A 19,524-nucleotide genomic window follows, 5' to 3' on the forward strand; every position below is an offset into this window, starting at 1 on the left:
GCACCTTTAATAAAAAAACTCAAACAATAATTGGAAATTATTATTTTTCATTGTTCCAGCACCTGTTTTCACCTTTTCTTAAATGCTCTGTTTTAGTTTCGGTTTCTTTAAAGCCCGCTTTCCAAAAAGTGCAGTCTGTGGTGATTGGTCACCTGGCCTCAGTCTGTTGTGATTGGGCAACTGCAGTGTGTGTTGTAAATGTAACACTACCGTATTAGGAAGGCCGAAAAAAGGGGGTTTAGATTCAGGGTGGAAATTGTGTTTCTTAGGCATGGTGACAACACGCTACTAACAGAACTCAACCATGTATCACACCTTTTTTTCATATGAATAGGGTGGGAATTATTTAAATGAGGAATATTGTGACATGTACGTTCGTGGAAGAAAATTCAAGACAATTTTACAATCGAGGCGTTTGAGCAAGTCCAGAAACAGTGTTTACTGATATAGAGAATATTCTTTGGAGTGACTTTTTCTTTGCAGACCTTTTCATGCACAAACAGCAACATCACACACTAAAGAAAGTTGAACATGTAAAAAAGCACAATAGGACCCCTTTAAGAAAATAAATATAGGCTCAAATGTCACCATTTTAACATGCAGTAAGAGTATAGATATAATATGATAAATGATTATATAATACAGGCCTATATATATATATATATATATATATATATATATATATATATATATATATATATATATATATATATATATATATATATATATACATACATACATACATACACAACACACTGATTAGAAATCTTTCAGTTCATATAGAGATTTATGAGTTTTGATGGCAGACTTTATTATCTTTGCAAATTTGAGTACAGTTTGAGACATTATTTTGCTTCTGAAACTCTATAAGAAACGTCTTCATATGTCAGGCAAAAGTCTCTATTCTTGTCGTTGTCTAACAACAATTGAGATATATTAAAGAAAACTCTCTTTTTTCATTTGAAAAAGAGGTGTCTTAATTGGAAAAAAGGTCATGCAAAGTTTTTTTGTTTTTTTTTCCGCAACGCTATATCTAATCTATTTTCATCCTAATTGTCTGTATAACATAAAATGTTTAAATGTTAAATATTCATGAGTGGTTTGTCATTGGCGAAATACCACGGCAGATTGCCTGGGCACCTGGAGCCGGTACAATAAAATGTCAACAAAAAATTTAATTTCACAATATGAATTAATGATGAAGTCTGCTCTCCTAAAGCAGATGTTTAGAAATTTCAGAAGACCCTGGAGTGTTAATAAAACACAGATTGCAATACCTCAAAATGCATCATATTACCAAAATAGGACTAAAATATTACTATTCTAACTGTAGAATTAAATTGCTCTAGATAATTCAAACACCTGTGGAGTACTGTGTAATTCCTAAGGTCATTTTGCCATCCAAAAATAAGTCCACCTATATTATTGTGTTTCCCTCCACAGATGTTCTGTGTCCCAACATGAAGGTCCAGGCAGGCCGTTTCAGACCAAACAGCACCAGTGCTGGACTGACGGAGGTTCCAGGTAATGTGTCCATGTTCTTCCCACAATGCTTTTGTATTAAAAGTGTAATGAAAGCCTCTCAGCATTGTATCAATTCACTGTTTGCATCTGCAAAAGTTCACATGCTGTCATGGTTAATTATAAGAAAGCAACTTCTCATAGGATTTGCAATGCAGTCTCATGAATAATCATGGGCGCTTTCAGCTCAACAATCCATTTGTTATAAATTGGCTTTTTAAATAAAAAAAATGATCATCTTCCATCATGTTCGACAGGTTAACATCTCAAAACTGGTGTTTCATGATGATCCTTTAATATATATGAGTGTTTCTGTGATGTGAGAAAATGTCTTTTTCTCTCACGGTTACACAGTTACATGAAAATCACCCCTAATGTATTTTATTTTCTGATTGGTGCTCAAAAATAAATGAAGAAGTGCACAGTATAATGATTCTAACATATGGACTCCCAATCTTTTTTGTGTGGATGTAAGTATTAATACCACAAACTACAAGTCTAGTTTCTACATTTAAAGTACTTTTGGATCAGAAATAAAGCTTTCTTTTCCCAGAAGGTTATGCTTTAAAACATGAAACGTTGCAGCGAGACACTGAGGTTTCGAAATAAGAGATCTTTTGCCCTCCTCTGTTCTAAGAAACGTGGAGTTCTTTAGTGATTACACAGATCTGGAGGATGTTGTGTTTGGGTCTTCAGGGGGTTCTGAGTTCCTCTGTGAGACACCCACTCAAATTCATCAACCTAAAGTAAAAAACCAGACCAAAACAGAGAGAGAGAGCACTTACCTGTGCAAGAAAATGACTATACAATCTGGTGCTATAGGGGTGTGCGGAATAGAAGGACTGATTCACTTGCATATACAGACACTGCTGTATGTAAAATGGTCAAGAGAACCATTTGTCATAAATCTGATGAGTTTGAGTCATGTTTTAATTGCTCAAATCCATCTTGATAAATCCTCAGAGAAGTCGTAACCCTGGAAAATGAAGGTGACATGATTTATGCTTTAAAAACCAGCTCTTTCTTCTTTTTTACATTTTTTATATCTGCTTTGCTTCAAAAAAAAAAGTTAAAAACTTTGAAAGTTTCTGAAATGTGGTCCATTTGACTCTAATTATACTACTTATAATGAAGAGAAGCGCTGTCTTCAGTGTTCAGGTGAAGTTTAAGGTGTGATCTCTCCACTTGTGGGTCACTGAGCTTTCTTCATCGTTTCTATCATCTTCTTGACGTTTGTGCTTGGATCTGTTTGGTTGCAATTCTTTTGGATTGCACTGACTAGACTAGATATCTCCTCCTTTGGTGGCTGTAAGTGTTAATTATGGCGTCTTGCTCCTGTAATCTGCGATATTTAAGAAAACAACACAAGCTAAATCTTCAGGGAAATTCCAGGTTCACATGAGATGTCACAATTGCTGAAGCTGCCAACATCTGCAGGCTGTTTCTGAAGTTTGGAACATCAGTGTTGGTCAAAGCAAGGCCAAAATGGACCTAAAAATTTGCTGACTCAAGACTGCATCTGTAAAGTACCTTTAACAACACAAAACTACTTTATTTGAAGCACTTAGACACTAGATAAAGCTTTGCTGGGGTGTTTGACAAATGTGTAAGATGTGTTTTGAGGGTTTGGAAAGTTCAAGTATACAGTAAATTGGATTTCCAAAAGCATAACTGCCAGCATAAGGTGTAAGTGCACTTATAATAAACAGAATGTTGTCTATCGTCTGCCTTTAAAGCCCGTTCATACCAAACAATAACTATGATCACTGTTAGGATAACTACATTAGCATCCACACCAACACACAATATCATTATGTTGATTATAAATGTGTTACAGTTTTGTCGTCTGCGTTTTAAATGCTTGATGGATTCTGATTGGCTGCAATGTTTTTACCATTTATCAGCTGGAAAAAAACATTCCAACAATATCATTTCTGTGCCATTATCATTATATTTGTGGTGTGGGCTCTGCTATTTTCTTATATGTATAGTATAGTGATTTTTAGAACTATATCATTATCGTTATAGTTATTGTCCTTGGGCGGCCCTTCAGAAATGACCTTTTCAACATTACGTTTACATTATTTGGAAAATATCTTAAGAGCGTACAATGTATAGACCTACAATAGATGTTTTTCAGTGTAGCCTATTGTTTGAGGTACAGGTTTTGCGCATGCGCATGGTATGGCCGCACATTTTGAGCCGGCACGGCAGATTTTGTAAAGAACGGTGTCACGAGAAACCGAGTCCGCCCAGGAATAGGGTCTCCTTTAGGACCCAGGCGGTAATGCCTGATCAAAAGTTGTTATCGCGATATATTGTTGTATGTTAGCTGCATTAGCTTCTTGTAGCAGGCTAAATTCACTGTACAAAATAAAAGCATCTAAAATGTATCCACATAAAAGCATTACAATAACAAAAAGCCTAAAAGAGGCTTTATGTAGCAGACACGCTAGTAACACACAAGTTCATCATCTGTTAGCTTTACAAAGACCACATAATGTGCTTAGTGTTTTATTTTTATAAAAGCAACATAGATAGGCTATAATATGAAAAAAAAACTGTTTAATTCAATAACTTCTAAGTTGGTAATTATCCACCATATTTTATTTCTGTAAAAAAAGCATTTCAAGGGATAGTTCACCCAAAAATGAAAATTTGATGTTTATCTGCTTACCCCCAGGGCATCCAAGATGTAGGTGACTTTGTTTCTTCAGTAGAACACAAATGATGATTTTTAACTCCAACCGTTGCCGTCTGTCAGCCATATAATGCATGTCAATGGGAACTCCATCTATAAGAGTCAAAAAAAACTTGCACAGACAAATCCAAATTAAACCCTGCGGCTCATGACGGCACATTGATGTCCTAAGGCACGAAACGATCGGCTTGTGTGAGAAACCAAACAGTATTTATATAATTTTTTACCTCTAAAACACCACTATGTCCAACTGCATTCAGCATCCGGTTAGTGAGGTCTGATCGCACTCTGACAATGGCAGTGATGTCTCGCACTCATTGAAGCAAAGCGCGAGACATCACTTCTGTCATCAGAACGTGTTTATTGACCTCACTAACTGGATGCTGAACGCAGTTGGACATAGTGGTGTTTTAGATGTAAAAAATTATATAAATACTGTTTGGTTTCTTGCACAAACCGATCGTTTCGTGTCTTAGGACATCAATGTGTCATCACGAGTCGCAGGGTTTAATTTGGATTTGTCTGTGCATGTTGTTTTTTGACTCTTATAGATGGAGTTCCCATTGACACACACTATATGGCAGACAGACCGCAACAGTTGGGAGTTAAAAATCATCATTCGTGTTTTACTGAAGAAACAAAGTCACCTACATCGTGGATGCCCTGGGGTTAAGCAGATAAACATTTTCATTTTTGGGTGAACTATCCCTTTAAATGCTACAACACTATAACGTCTGAAACAGTAAGAATAAGAAATGCTTAATTTCACAACATATGAACCATGTCATTTAAAAGACATTAATGGTCGTTATAACGCATTTTAAACGATAATATAAATTGTAATAATTTTTGGAATCGTTAAGGAATTGTAATCAGGCGCTAAAAATACTACCCATTAAAAGTCTGTTGAACCAGTGGGATCACTTTGGGTCCTAAAGGAGACCCGATACCTGATGACAGGAGCGCTTCAAAAGCGGATAGATTGAGCGCAAGGAAATGTCACAGAATACCAAGAGAATCTCAAGAGTAAGACCCATGCATTTTAAGCAAAAAAACATTTCTCTTATAGATACTGAGTGGAAAAAAAACATCAAGATTTTTTTATTTAGCGCATGCATCTGTGGATCAAAGACTTGGCTGTAACCACAGAGAAGTTTGTCACGCTGACACGCTGTGACTGTTTTAAAACGCTTCCTTAGCTTTTACTTCAGGGGGCTGGTTTCTAGATCGTCGCCTTGTATGCAGAAGTGCCCATGTGTTCGGATCAAAGACATGCGTCGTAACGCGCTCATCTGTGCCGCGCCGCAGAACCGGTACAGCCTCCCTCACTGTTTAAAATAAGACTCGGTCGTGATTATACGCTTTCACTCGCCAGGCCCAAATTACAGGTCCTGCAAGCCATGCAAGGTTCCTCCAAGCTTAGAAATGCTATCGGGGGAGAGAGAGAGAGAGAGAGAGAGTCGTGCTTGGCGCATGGAGACGCAGAGACAAACAGTCGTGGAAATGAGCTGATGAGAAGCGAACAGCTGGAGGAAGAGTTGAACATGGTGTGAAATCAAACAAACAGCTCGAACCAATACATCAAACTGATAAACATACAAGTGCACAGAAAACACCAGGATAAGTTCATCTGTTTTTTAAGATGATGAACTTTCAGAGGTTCAGAAACTACAAATTAAAGTTTAATTAGGTCATAGAAATGAAAGGCACAATGTGTAAGATTTTTGGATTAAAACATCCAAAAACCACTAAAACAGTGTTATATATTTTGTTTACTTGTGTACTTACATTATCCAAAATGTTTAAATCCAGGAAATAAGCAATTTTAACCAGGACATATTACATATTGTGCCTTTAATAGCATTTTAAGGTAGAGTCCATGGAATTAAAAAAAAAAAATGTTAGCAGAAAATGTACATACAATTTGGAATTATCATAGTATACTATAAATATTATATATATTGTATTTAAAATGTTTTGAAGTTTTTATTTGCTGACAGTCTAACGTGGTTTAGTGACAATGTTGAACAGTGTTCTCATGTGTCATGTTAATGAGAAAGAGATTTTGGAGCAATATTTTCTGCAAATAACTGCTTAAATTTGTGTTGTTCTTTGCTTCAGACAACAAGTAGTATCCTTTATAAGTAATTTGGGCTTTTATGGCGTTAAACTTCTCTTTTTGTGTTTTAAAGTCATGCAGAGTTGGAAAAAACAAGACAGTGAGTAAATGATCACAATTTATTTTTATTTTTATTTTTTTTGTGAACTTTTCCTTTAAGGGGCAGATTACACCAGAATTGCTTTATGGAAATATTGATTCATCTAATCGGTCCATTGTTTTGAAAACTTGAACTATTAACTTAATTCAGCTTTCATGGCACAAGAGACTGCAAAAGCATCGAGATGTACCGTAACAGCCAAAGATGTAAATTAAAAAACTTCCACAGATGGAACAGAAGAAAGTGTGAACGAACGGCCCCCTAATGCTGGTCTGGCAGAAACCATGAGGGATTTGTTGTGCTTTGTGAAAGCAAAAAAAGCTTGAAAGATGAAAGTGCTTTTGTTGTTTTATGCATTTTTTGTACTTTGCTGTTAACAGAGTATCTGCTTTCTACGTTCTCAGCCACCTGTTACTCTATTACAGACACAGACACACACACACAGTCTGGCCTAGACTTGCACGTTCTCACATTACCATCGAGTTAAACAACTCCAAACATCCTTCAGTTCAAATAATCGTTCTCTCCAGACTGTTTAAAAGAACCTCCGTTTGCTGACACCAACACACCTGCCTTAAGAAAACAACATGAGAATTCATTAAGTGAAAGTGAGATCTAACAGGTGTCACATACACACACCATCAGCGTTTCATGTACAGAGAGCTCTTTTGAACGTTTAACTCAACCGGCAGATCGACCCTTGACTTGATTCCCCAGCCAACGCCCAGAGCCCCACTGGCATCGCCATGGTGACAGACTATGTATTGGTTAAAGGAGCGCCCTGGTTTGGCCACTATACTGGGGTAGAAGGCCAATACTGCCAACCTCAGTAGATACACACACCCACACACACACACACACACACACACACACACACATGCTGTGGAGCAGCAGTGACATAATTGCACATGAAAGGTTGTTTTTTAAAACATCTGGTGCAGCAAGTGCAGTTTAATGAGTGTTGGCTGCGGATCTGAAGCATTAATTAGTGGGCTGATATCCACACACACAGAGCAGCAGCACTTTACTATTTTTAAAAAGCAATGATGTCATGTTTGATCCCAGAGGCATGGACTTTTTTGTGTGAATGTGGAAAGTGGCCCGAGTGAGGCGTGTCGTTCTGCTCGTGGATATGGAGGACAGATATTAGAACGCTTAAGGAGAAAAATTTAACTGTAATTTGCTTTTTACTGTGATTTATTTCTATTCATGTTTTTGTATTTATACTTTTTGTTTCTATTACGTCTTTTTGGAATACTTGATTCTGATTGGTCAGACATTGCATTTCGTGGTGGAATATTTTTGAGTAATGATATGTATATTTGTGTGTGTGTGTGTGTGTGTGTGTGTATATATATATATATATATATATATATATTATAACAGTGTCCTTACATAGATAGGACAAGTGGTTTGGAGAATGGGTGGATATGCAAATAATAATATAATAAATACAATAATTAATATATAAATAATATAATTATATTACTTATATATAAAATTCTATAAATTTAAATAATAATAAATAAAATATATACATTGTGTAAATTCTATTGTATTTACTAATTATAATGTAATTTATATTATCATATTTATATAATATATTTTTATTGTATTTATAATACAATTTGTACATACTGTACTTTATATATTGTACCATGATATAAATAAAAAATTATATCAATAATTTTAAATAACATTTTTATTATTCATTTCATGCATTATTTTGAGTTATTTGAAATTAACTGTGATATTAAATTATATTTGCACTTAAACTGAAATTGTCTGTTCATGGATTTTTTTTTCTTACTGCCTTATGAAATGTGCTAAATCGTGCCTAGCCTAGCAAAACATAGAAGCTATATCACTGCATATTGACCTTCTTTGGTTTATGTGTTTATGGCACTATGATATTATATTTTAATTTTATTTTTCTCTTTTTATATATGTAAGTGAATCCTCTGCATCAAGAAAGATTTATGAAAGTTAATTCACAGTATGTTATAATTTTGACCTGTCTCTTGGACTCCACCTAGTGATCTCTGATGGAAAGACATGTTAACGATAATCTACTACAGGGAGATTTGTTGAACGTGATTTTGTCTTTGTTGATCCTGGAACAACTTTCCAATCAACTAATCAGATTTGAGGGACAAGTTTACAGTTTATGTCAAGTTTTTTCTTTTTCTTTTTTCCCCCATGTTGGTCTCAGGTTTTGATTTGATGGAATACTTCAATGTAAGAGATTTTCTTGGAGAAAAATTTGAGCCAGGTCAGACACCGTATGTCCGGCTCGGTACCATGCCCATCGTCCAACAAACAGAGTAAGTGATTAGTGAGTGAGTCATTACTTGCAGTGGTATATGTAAAAAAAAATTTTAAATGTTGTTTTGTCTGATACATTATACATATATATTTTCAATTTTTAACAAGAGCTTTCTTTGTTTCTTGTGTTGTAGAGATGTCTTGCCTCAGGGTTTGCCTGATGAATATGCCTTTGTGACCACATTTAAGTTCAGGAAGACCTCCCGTAAGGAAGACTGGTACCTGTGGCAGGTCTATGACAAATACGGCATCCCACAGGTGCATACACTGAGGGGTCCTTATTCTGGGGCGCCAAAGAGGATCTGATATTTCCATTTCTCTACATTTTACCAAATAAAACTTATTTTAATGTCAAATATATTCTATAAAAATTTTCCAGGTGTCCATTCGTCTGGATGGAGAGAACAAGGCAGTGGAGTACAACGCTGTGGGCCTGACGAAGGACGCGGTCCGGGCGGTCTTTAAGAACCCAGAGGTGGACAACCTGTTTGACCGTAACTGGCATAAGATTGGCATGAGGGTGGACTCCAAGTCTGTGTCCCTGTTCCTGGACTGCAAGCACATTGAGACGCTGCCCATAGAGGACAGAGAAGACATTGACATCCAGGGAAAGACTGTCATTGGCAAGAGACTCTATGACAGTGTTCCCATTGATGTAAGCACCTGTGTTGAGGTTTAATTATACATATTCTCATTTAGATTAGTTTACATCTTAAAGATTAAGTCTCCCTTGCACAAAAATACTGTGAAATGATGGCATCAAATAGTAATACCATTGAATACTAAGGTACTCACCCTCATGTTGTTCCAAACCTGTAAGACTTTAGTTCATCATTTTTTTCATCATCATTCTCCTGTTACGCAGCACGTTTGAGCTTCAGCAAGAACCAATGAGGTTCATTCTCCTGTTACGCAGCACGTTTGAGCTTCAGCAAGAACCAATGAGGTTCATTCTCCTGTTACGCAGCACGTTTGAGCTTCAGCAAGAACCAATGAGGTTCATTCTCCTGTTACGCAGCACGTTTGAGCTTCAGCAAGAACCAATGAGGTTCATTCTCGTGTTACGCAGCACGTTTGAGCTTCAGCAAGAACCAATGAGGTTCATTCTCCTGTTACGCAGCACGTTTGAGCTTCTGCAAGAACCAATGAGGTTCATTCTCGTGTTACGCAGCACGTTTGAGCTTCTGCAAGAACCAATGAGGTTCATTCTCTTGTTACGCAGCACGTTTGAGCTTCTGCAAGAACCAATGAGGTTCATTCTCGTGTTACGCAGCACGTTTGAGCTTCAGCAAGAACCAATGAGGTTCATTCTCCTGTTACGCAGCACGTTTGAGCTTCAGCAAGAACCAATGAGGTTCATTCTCGTGTTACGCAGCACGTTTGAGCTTCTGCAAGAACCAATGAGGTTCATTCTCGTGTTACGCAGCACGTTTGAGCTTCAGCAAGAACCAATGAGGTTCATTCTCGTGTTACGCAGCACGTTTGAGCTTCCGCAAGAACCAATGAGGTTCATTCTCGTGTTACGCAGCACGTTTGAGCTTCTGCAAGAACCAATGAGGTTCATTCTCATGTGTTACGCAGCACGTTTGAGCTTCAGCAAGAACCAATGAGGTTCATTCTCCTGTTACGCAGCACGTTTGAGCTTCTGCAAGAACCAATGAGGTTCATTCTCGTGTTACGCAGCACGTTTGAGCTTCAGCAAGAACCAATGAGGTTCATTCTCCTGTTACGCAGCACGTTTGAGCTTCAGCAAGAACCAATGAGGTTCATTCTCATGTGTTACACAGCACGTTTGAGCTTCAGCAAGAACCAATGAGGTTCATTCTCCTGTTACACAGCACGTTTGAGCTTCTGCAAGAACCAATGAGGTTCATTCTCGTGTTACGCAGCACGTTTGAGCTTCTGCAAGAACCAATGAGGTTCATTCTCGTGTTACGCAGCACGTTTGAGCTTCCGCAAGAACCATTGAGGTTCATTCTCGTGTTACGCAGCACGTTTGAGCTTCTGCAAGAACCAATGAGGTTCATTCTCGTGTTACGCAGCACGTTTGAGCTTCCGCAAGAACCATTGAGGTTCATTCTCGTGTTACGCAGCACGTTTGAGCTTCCGCAAGAACCAATGAGGTTCATTCTCGTGTTACGCAGCACGTTTGAGCTTCAGCAAAAACCAGTGAGTTTCCAATGAGCAAGAGGTTTGTTGTCACACGTCAATCAGGTACAGTTGAGCTTCTGCTTATGTTGGCTGATCAGTCATCAATTAATGACAGAATTTTCTTTAAATTGATAAATGTGACAAGATTTCTATTTCATATAAATGCTCTTTTGTACAGAGCATCTGTTTTCAACATTGTTAATAATAAGAATAAATAAGAATAAATATTAGAAGCATAATAGACTGATTGGATAGTTAATAGTGAGTAACATAGTAGTTGTTAAATTTAGGTATTGGGAGGAATAAGGATGTACAATATGGTCATGCAGAATAAGACATTAATATGTGCTTTATAAGTACTAATAAACAGCCAATATCCTAGTAATATGCATGCTAATAAGCAAGTTAATAGTGAGAATTGGACCCTAAACTAAAGTGTAACCTAAATTACATTTTAAAATATATTAAAATAGAAAAGTTATTTTAAATTGTAATATTTTATTTATCTATTTCACAATATTACAGTTTTAATTGTATTTTGATCTTATAAATGCAGCCTTGTTGAGCAAAAGAGACTGGAAAAAATGTAAAAAATCTTACTGACCCTTAACTTTTGAACTTTAGTGTATGTTTATGAAGTTTTAAGTCAACCAAAATCACAGCTAATACAATCCTGTCTTTCATGTATAGTTTGACCTCCAGAGGATGGTGATCTACTGTGATGGGAAACAGTCTGAGCAGGAGACGTGTTGCGATATTCCTGGTGGCCCAGTAAGTGCATGTGACACACACACACACAAACACACACACACACACACACACACACACACCTTTATTCTCACCTCATTATTTCTACAAAAAGAATATGTAAACACATCACCTGGATAAAAAGGCAAAAACATATGCTTTCGCAAAGGACTCAAAGGTTTTTGTTTGTAGTCCTTGATGAAGATGAAGCTGGGGAATATTTGTTGTCCAGTGTCCAGAATTTCATACTCATAATACTGGACATCTGAAGCTGCTCTGCCATCCTTTTCCTCTTCGATTCCTCTCTCTTTCTTTCTTTCATAACACATTCAGTCTCTTTCCGTTTCCTCGTTCACTTTCTCTTCTCACTCAGTGTGAACAATCTTTGGCGACCGAGGCCCCCCCAGTCCCGCTGCCCACCCCAAAACCAACAAGTGCTGAGCAGAAGAAACCTGCTGCGGTCAACTGCTCCTGTCCTGCAGGGGAAAGGGTAAGACCTTCCAGGTCAAAGGTCACACTTTTAAAGCTGGTCAACCCCCATGTTTAACATGCAAAAAATTGAATATTAGCCTTATGATTTTGTACAGTAACCAAAATTATTTACAGTACATGAGAAAGAAAAGACTAAATAGACTAATTCTTTTCTGAAACACGTGCTGAAGAAATTTTAGTCATGCTAATAAGAAATGTTTGAGGTTCTATAAGCAAAATCTGTGACATGTTGTTGATTACCACAAAAAATAATTTTGGCTCATTCTTCAGTTTGTAAAGGCAAGCAAAAATTAAGTTTACAGTACATATAGTATAGCCACAGGACTTTAAATTTAAATTACATGTTTTACATGAGACCAGTGTGATGAGATATATATATATATATATATATATATATATATATATATATATATATATATATATATATAATAAAATACGCTGCGCATTTTTGTTTAAACCCTTAGGAATATCTCGCCCCTATAGACATTTGCGATTTTTGTGATTTGTACTGAAGGATGAGTCAAAATTATTTTCTGTGTTAATCAGAAATGTCATGGGTGCTTTTATAGAAATGAGTTTGTATGAACCTATAACATTTCTTTAAAGATATAAGGCTGGATATCAATTTTTTTTTTTTAATCTGAACTTTCTTTTGTAATGCATTCAGTTCCTTTTTGTAATGCATTCATTCTATAATCTCTCTTATTTCTGACCTCCACTTTCGAAATGTATCTCCTCATTGCTCTCTCTTTTGCTGTCTCTCTCAATCTTTCCCATCCTACAGGGTGAGACAGGTCTTCCGGGTGCCACAGGGCCCAAGGGTGAAAAGGTCAAATAGTGTTTCAGTATCACAACAACTTTAATATGCTTTTGCACATCTCTGGATGCATTTCCGATGGATCTTTGCATAAACTGTACATCTGCAGGGGGATCCTGGTCTAAAAGGGGCAGAAGGACCGCCAGGGCTCAAAGGGCAGAAAGGAGAACGTGTATGAGACTAATATTACCTCTTATAAAGCTTCATTAACTGTTTAGATGAACGCAAAACAGCATTGCTGTATATAAGAAATGTTGTATGCTTTTCACATACAAGTTATCAGTTACAGTTAGAGAAAAGCATGATTTATTTTTATATGATATTGATCTGCTTCCATCTTTGCTGTTTCTGTGTCTCTGGGCCTGGAGAATAATTGATCGGTGTTGATTGATTATTTGCAGGGCCAGGCTGTCTCTATCAAAGGTGATAGAGGAGAGAAGGTAAGGTCATGAATTTAACAGCCAAACTCCTCAGGATAGACAAAACACAGTGAATGTTTAGTCTACAGTATATGTGTGTTTGTGTTTGTGCACATTTGTTTGTCGTTTTCATCAAAAACCTCATTCTTCCCTTGAGTCTAAAGTCTAGGATTACAAAAAGAACATAGCAGAAACTAAAAAATGTGAAAATTGTCATTCTTTTGAGGATAAAGACAATACAAATACCGTATTTTGAACAGCAGAATTATAGGTCCGCCAACCTCAGAGGATATGCAAAACACTGAACACCCACTCACTGCGCTTTAAACAGACATCCTCCGCTGCTCAGCAGACAGACGTACAGACTCCAGGGCATAATTACCTCAGAATAATGTCATAATTAGCCTCTATCAGTCAGAGAGATGCTTATGGGAGAATTAGACGACCGTGTGTTGGGAACAGAATGGCAAATGCCATTATTTAAACATTTACCTGTGCTTATTTTGATATCAGTATATGTCCAGATTTCACTCATTTGATCTGTGAAGACTTCTCGAAAAGAGTCGTATTTTGAGATTTCCATGGACTCGGGCACTATGCTGCCAAATTTAGATGTCAGCCGACGCCCACAGTTAGAAAAATGTTGCATGCTGGATCGGTCAGTGGAATTTGCTGCGGGCGACCTAAAAACAGCAAATGTGAATATTGACCCCTGCTGTGCTGGAGCAGAACAACAATTACAAAACAAACACACTCAACAATTACTATTGGTTTACAACAAACCCTTAGGTGTGTGTGCTGTTACTTTTCGACGCGGCAAAAGTTATTTTCTTATTCAGTACTTTTGTCTTGTTTTCCAGTACGAATATCTATGGAAGTTTGTTTCCGCCACTGAATAAAAAATTTAAAAGTAATTGCGACTTTTTATCTCACAATTCTGACTCTGTTTTTCAGAATTGTGAAATATAATCTTGCAATATAATAAAGTCACAACTGTGGGATTTATACTCGCAATTATGAGAAAAAAGTCACAAATGCGAGTTTGTATTTCGCAATTCTGACTTTATAACTCACAAATGCAAGTTTATAATATATAAAAGAAGACAGAATTTTGAGATATCATTTGCAACTGCAAGAAATACAGTCAGAATTGTGAGTCACGATTACCTTTTTTATTTTTATTTCCTGGTGAAAACAAGATTCCATAAATATCTAAACATTCTTAAATCAAGAAACATTTACTTGAGAAGCAATATGACTGGCTTATTTTCTGAACAATTTATGAAAATGAAGTGTTATTGCATAAAACAAGAATAATATCTATCATTAGAGTAAGAAAAATAAACGTAAGAAGTAAGAAAAAATAAAAAGGGAAATCAAGATTATTTTTCTTACACCTCTGACAATTTTTTTTTTTTCTGTTAAGCATAAACTCACTTATATTTGATTTTTCTTCTGAAAACAAGACTTACTATCTTAAGTCATTAACTTTTCAAATATATCTTGTTTAAAAATACTACATAAGACATTTTTTAGAAGGCAGACAATAAATAATCCCTAGACCTCCAATAAAGGAGGAATCCAAGCCATATGGGTCAGTAAGCAACTACCCAGGGCTGCGTTTCCCAAAAGCATTAAGTTGGGAAACGCAGCCCAGAACACTTTGGCAACCCTAAAAGAAAAATGGCAACCCTATATCAACAAACTAAAAACACCTTAGCATTGTAGCGGCAAGTACACAAACGTTTTCATTGTTATGCATGATTTGCAGTTTGCTCGTGTGTGTATGTGTCAATTATTTGCATGCGCGTCCACACATGTATGTGCGTCCGAATGTATGTCTGTGTACTCACATGTATCAATGTGTTATATAATGTTAGCTAGCAGCATATCGAGGAGTTGGCTGGTTAAAGTGCATGATGCCACAAACGCATGTTTGTGTTTGAGGTGTTGCTCTGTCTCTGTCTTTCTCAAACCTTGTCATGTGGTCAAATTGTCAATCCTTTCACACTGAGATGTTCATGTCGGAGCTGTGGTGCAGTAGTTCACGCAAATATTCAACGTTTAGTTATTTTTACATAATCTAAGACTTGCTTTACATTACGGAATTTAAGTAATCAATATCCCTATATGTTCACTGAGTTTGCTGCAATGCATTCTGGGATTTCCTTTGACAATGCTACATTACAAACTGTCCAAAAGCTAGAAGGTAGCATGATTATGTTACCTACCATCTTATGTTACCTAAAATCTTTTTGCATCATACGTCAGCTTTATCATAAATGCTTCTTTATATTTCACAATTGCAACTTCATTTCTTATAAATGCATCTTTATAAAAAATGTGATATTATTGCTTAATTTTAAAGTTTATCTTCTCTGATTTTCAACTCACTTTGTATAGTTACAGTGTCGGTAATATATGGACAATGTTTACTCGTTCTCTGTGTTACCTGGGCCGAGAAATTCACGTTTATTTGTCAGCAAATGATGATGTGGTGGACTTTTGATGACTCCAGGGCTTTCGTGAGAACTGCAGATTATACTTACGAATTTTTTAACCCCACCCAAGCACAGTCAGATCAACAGATGGTTATTAACAGAACAGTTATTGTAGGAGTGGGTTTATCACTGAAAATTGTATCATACTTTGTCAACTCTTTAAACAGCATTATGGTAAAAATGGGATACTATGGCTATACTATGTACAATGGGATACTATGACTGTACTATATACACAACAGCGTTTTGCTTCGGGGGGTTGGGCAGAACTGACAAAAGAGCAATTTCTTTTCGTTCATCCCTTCCGTCCAGCCTAAAACACTGTGTCGTGGTCACCCAGTTTGAAATGTTGACTACAAACACAGAGGTTTTTCAGATTTTCTGTCGCAGCGTTCTCTTCATATTTACTGCCTACAATTCACTGCCTACAATGTGCTGGATGCTTCACTGGAAACCTAAAGTAACTCACTAACGTTCAACATTTACTCTTTGAATTCTTGCACCTGGGATCAAAACAAGTTGACACCATTATGACTAGAAGTTTGCTAAGAAGTATTTCCTACTAAAGCAAGGCGGTATTTGACTCTGGGCAAGACTGGCGGGAGTGGCTTTGGACACAACATGCCCACTACATTATGGGTGTTGAAGTTTTCCTATACCTATTTGGCAAAAGGGAAGACAACAGTCATTTTTCTCTGTTTTCTCAGGTAGCACCATGTTTTTTTTCTTTCTGCTGTATAGGCAGCCAAGTTTTATTGAAAGCCCATTTTGCCAGTGGTGAAGTACCCCTTTAAACTTTATCTCAGAATTATTCAATTCAATTCATATTTATTTGTATAGCGCTTTTCATAATACATATCGTTTCAAAGCAGCTTTACAGAGAATGCATGTCAACATTGCAATTTAAAGAATGCAGTTAGCAAATAATTTAGGCAATTAATTTACAATCACTGTTAACAGTTTAACTGAAGGTAGAAGCAATGAGCTCCTGGAAAAATGAATTACATATTACCAATAATTAAGATATATAGAAATTTGGGAATGTGCATGTTGATCCAGTTGATTGCATCTTCTGAAGTCCTCGCAGGAGTTGGTGCCGTCTCTTCAAAGGTGTTGGTTATCTGAGATCTTCTTAAGAGGCTGGATCCAAACTGAAGCTGATGTCCTCTCTAGTCAGAAAAGCAAATGGAGAATAATTAGCGTAGCTGCTGTTCATAACATTAAGCAAAGATAGTCATGTGCAATTGATCTGATATGAGATGCATTATGTGAATGCTTGGCTAAAGAGATGCGTCTTTAATCTAGATTTAAACTGGGTGAGCGAGTCTGAGCCCCTAACATTATCAGGAAGGCTATTCCAGAGTTTCGGAGCCAAATGTGAAAACGCTCTCCCTCCTTTAGTGGACTTAGATATCCTAGGTACAATCAGAAGTCCAGAGTTTTGTGATCTTAAAGAGCATGAAGGATTGTAGGGCGATAGAAGATCAGTTAAGTACACAGGAGCTAAACCATTTACAGCCTTACAGGTCATTAGCAATACTTTATAATCGATACGGAACTTAATGGATAACCAGTGTAGAGATGATAAAATTGGTGATATATGATCAAATTTTCTTGACCTGGTAAGAACTCTAGCAGCTGCATTTTGTACTAATTGTAGCTTATTTATTGAGGAAGCAGGACAACCAATTATGGAAACTAGTTTCAACAAATGATCGATCCATTAGAAACTAATTGAAATGAAATCTTAGCATCCACAATATGCTGTATATGTAGGTTGTCAGCTCTCTATGTTGTGGTCCTTCTGTTGTTACTTTCTCTTGATGGTGTTTGTCATTATTGGTTGGCTTTATTGAAGTGCATACTTTGAGAGTATGTCGATGACTTTCACAACTTAATTATATGCTGTCAGCTGTAGCATGTGAAGCCATTACTATAATCAGGTCATAAAAGCTTTTCTCTTGTACCGTTCAACTCTCAGAATTCCAGGAGATTCCCTGGAGTGAACGAGATGTCAGAAAGGCAAGATATAATGGGAACTATTTCTTTAGGTTTCCTTAGTGGTGTTTAGCATTAGTGTGTGATTAATTGTCTTGACTAGAAAACTACTCTGACTGCTGTTGGCCTCATTTTGTCTTTTTATATTTTGGTCTCACAAGCCTTTCTACATAATTTATATGCTCTTACAGTGTGTGATTTTTCTGTGAATGACGATAGAAATATTGTGGTTAAGTCTGATACTTTCGAGCAAAAATTTTTGGATGGTTTTTGATAATTACTCTTTTGGTTGGAACGTCAGATTTTTCAGGTTTTCACAGGAACATGTAAATGAAACTAATTAGTGCTTCACACGCATTTGGCCCCATTGAACATGTATAACACGCTAAAGCAGGAGTGGGGAACGTTGATCCTGGAGGGCCATTGAGTTTAGCTCCAACCCTAATTCAACACACCTGAAGCTAATCAAGGTCATTAAGGATTACTAAAGTTACAGGAAGGTGAGTGTTTTTTTTTCAGGGTTGGAGCTAAAGTGCAGGACAATGGCCCTCCAGGATCAACGTTCCCCACCCCTGCTCTAAAGGATGGAAAGTTTTCGCGTCCAGGAGTCATGTGACATCTAATTGCGAAGCCATACTGAAATTCCATCTCTCTCCACAGGGGGACAGCGGCGAGAGCGGTGAACCTGGAGCTAGAGGTGACAAAGGAGAAAGAGTAAGATAGACTTGAGTAGAAAACAATCAACAAGTAAAAACAGTAATATTGTGATGTCTTCATAAAAATAGATAAATATTTCATGTTTATTTGGCCATTTTTAGGGATCAGATGGTTTACCAGGTCTGGCTGGGAAACAAGGCGATAAGGGAGAAAGAGTGAGTAAAAAAATGTGTGTTTGCGTTAGTTGATGATATATTTTTATGGTGATATTGACCAAGCATGTCATGCTGATGACAGGGTGAACGAGGAGTTGCAGGTGAAGCTGGGTTACCTGGACCTTTTGGACCAAAGGTAAAGCATCACCACCTTTAGACAGAGATAGAATATGAGATAGAATATGTACTGTATGGTTAGATCAGTGTCAAAAACAAACTTTTACAAAGAGGTCGTTATAATTCAAAAAATTATGTATGATATGATACGTCTTAATAAGAAATTATGTTAAATGCAAAAAAAAAAAAAAAAAATATTTAAAATTAATGGTCAGTCTGAACGATTGTTGATTTTACCTATGAAATCAAATTAAGATGAAATTTAAAATATTGCACAAAATTATAACATAGTGTTAGATTATACAGCCCTCTGCTGTCTGCCGTTATAGTATATTTCAGTGTATTCACAGTTGGGAGTGTTTTCTTCATGTTATCTGCTCTGCATTGCATAATTTTTGGCATTTCTGACGCTGTGCTAGATGTTCTTCTCACATCATTTTTAACATGATCTGGCCTTTTTGATCTGACCTGTTTCCATTCAGGGTATCCAAGGTGAATCTGGTCCGCCTGGAGCACCGGGTCCTAAAGGGGTGTCTGTAAGTATGACCTGTGCATTTAAACCAGCTGCTTTTACTGATGATTATGGAAGACCATTTCTGCCTCAGAGTAAAATAATAAAAACATACTTAAAGAGATAGTTCACC

General features: G+C 36.8%; 1 protein-coding gene across 6 annotated transcripts in view; it reads left to right on the plus strand.

Moving 5' to 3' along the window:
• The window catches only part of col22a1 (collagen, type XXII, alpha 1), a 69,640-nt gene that overhangs the window by 15,066 nt on the left and 35,050 nt on the right, over positions 1 to 19,524 (plus strand). For 2 of the 6 annotated variants that reach the window (XM_048202977.1, XM_048202976.1), the window contains exons 5-17: positions 1,444 to 1,524; positions 8,654 to 8,765; positions 8,901 to 9,024; positions 9,146 to 9,421; positions 11,608 to 11,688; positions 12,038 to 12,154; positions 12,941 to 12,985; positions 13,083 to 13,145; positions 13,375 to 13,413; positions 18,552 to 18,605; positions 18,710 to 18,763; positions 18,846 to 18,899; positions 19,363 to 19,416. In XM_048202977.1, coding sequence (XP_048058934.1) covers positions 1,444 to 1,524; positions 8,654 to 8,765; positions 8,901 to 9,024; positions 9,146 to 9,421; positions 11,608 to 11,688; positions 12,038 to 12,154; positions 12,941 to 12,985; positions 13,083 to 13,145; positions 13,375 to 13,413; positions 18,552 to 18,605; positions 18,710 to 18,763; positions 18,846 to 18,899; positions 19,363 to 19,416 — 1,154 coding nt within the window. Of the gene's footprint in view, positions 1 to 1,443; positions 1,525 to 4,883; positions 5,249 to 8,653; positions 8,766 to 8,900; positions 9,025 to 9,145; positions 9,422 to 11,607; positions 11,689 to 12,037; positions 12,155 to 12,940; positions 12,986 to 13,082; positions 13,146 to 13,374; positions 13,414 to 18,551; positions 18,606 to 18,709; positions 18,764 to 18,845; positions 18,900 to 19,362; positions 19,417 to 19,524 lie in introns of those variants that run through there. The other 4 variants (XM_048202981.1, XM_048202978.1, XM_048202979.1 and 1 more) reach the window with 4 other exon arrangements.

Source organism: Megalobrama amblycephala, linkage group LG9 (genome assembly GCF_018812025.1).
Source record: "Megalobrama amblycephala isolate DHTTF-2021 linkage group LG9, ASM1881202v1, whole genome shotgun sequence".
Taxonomy (NCBI): Eukaryota; Metazoa; Chordata; class Actinopteri; order Cypriniformes; family Xenocyprididae; genus Megalobrama; species Megalobrama amblycephala.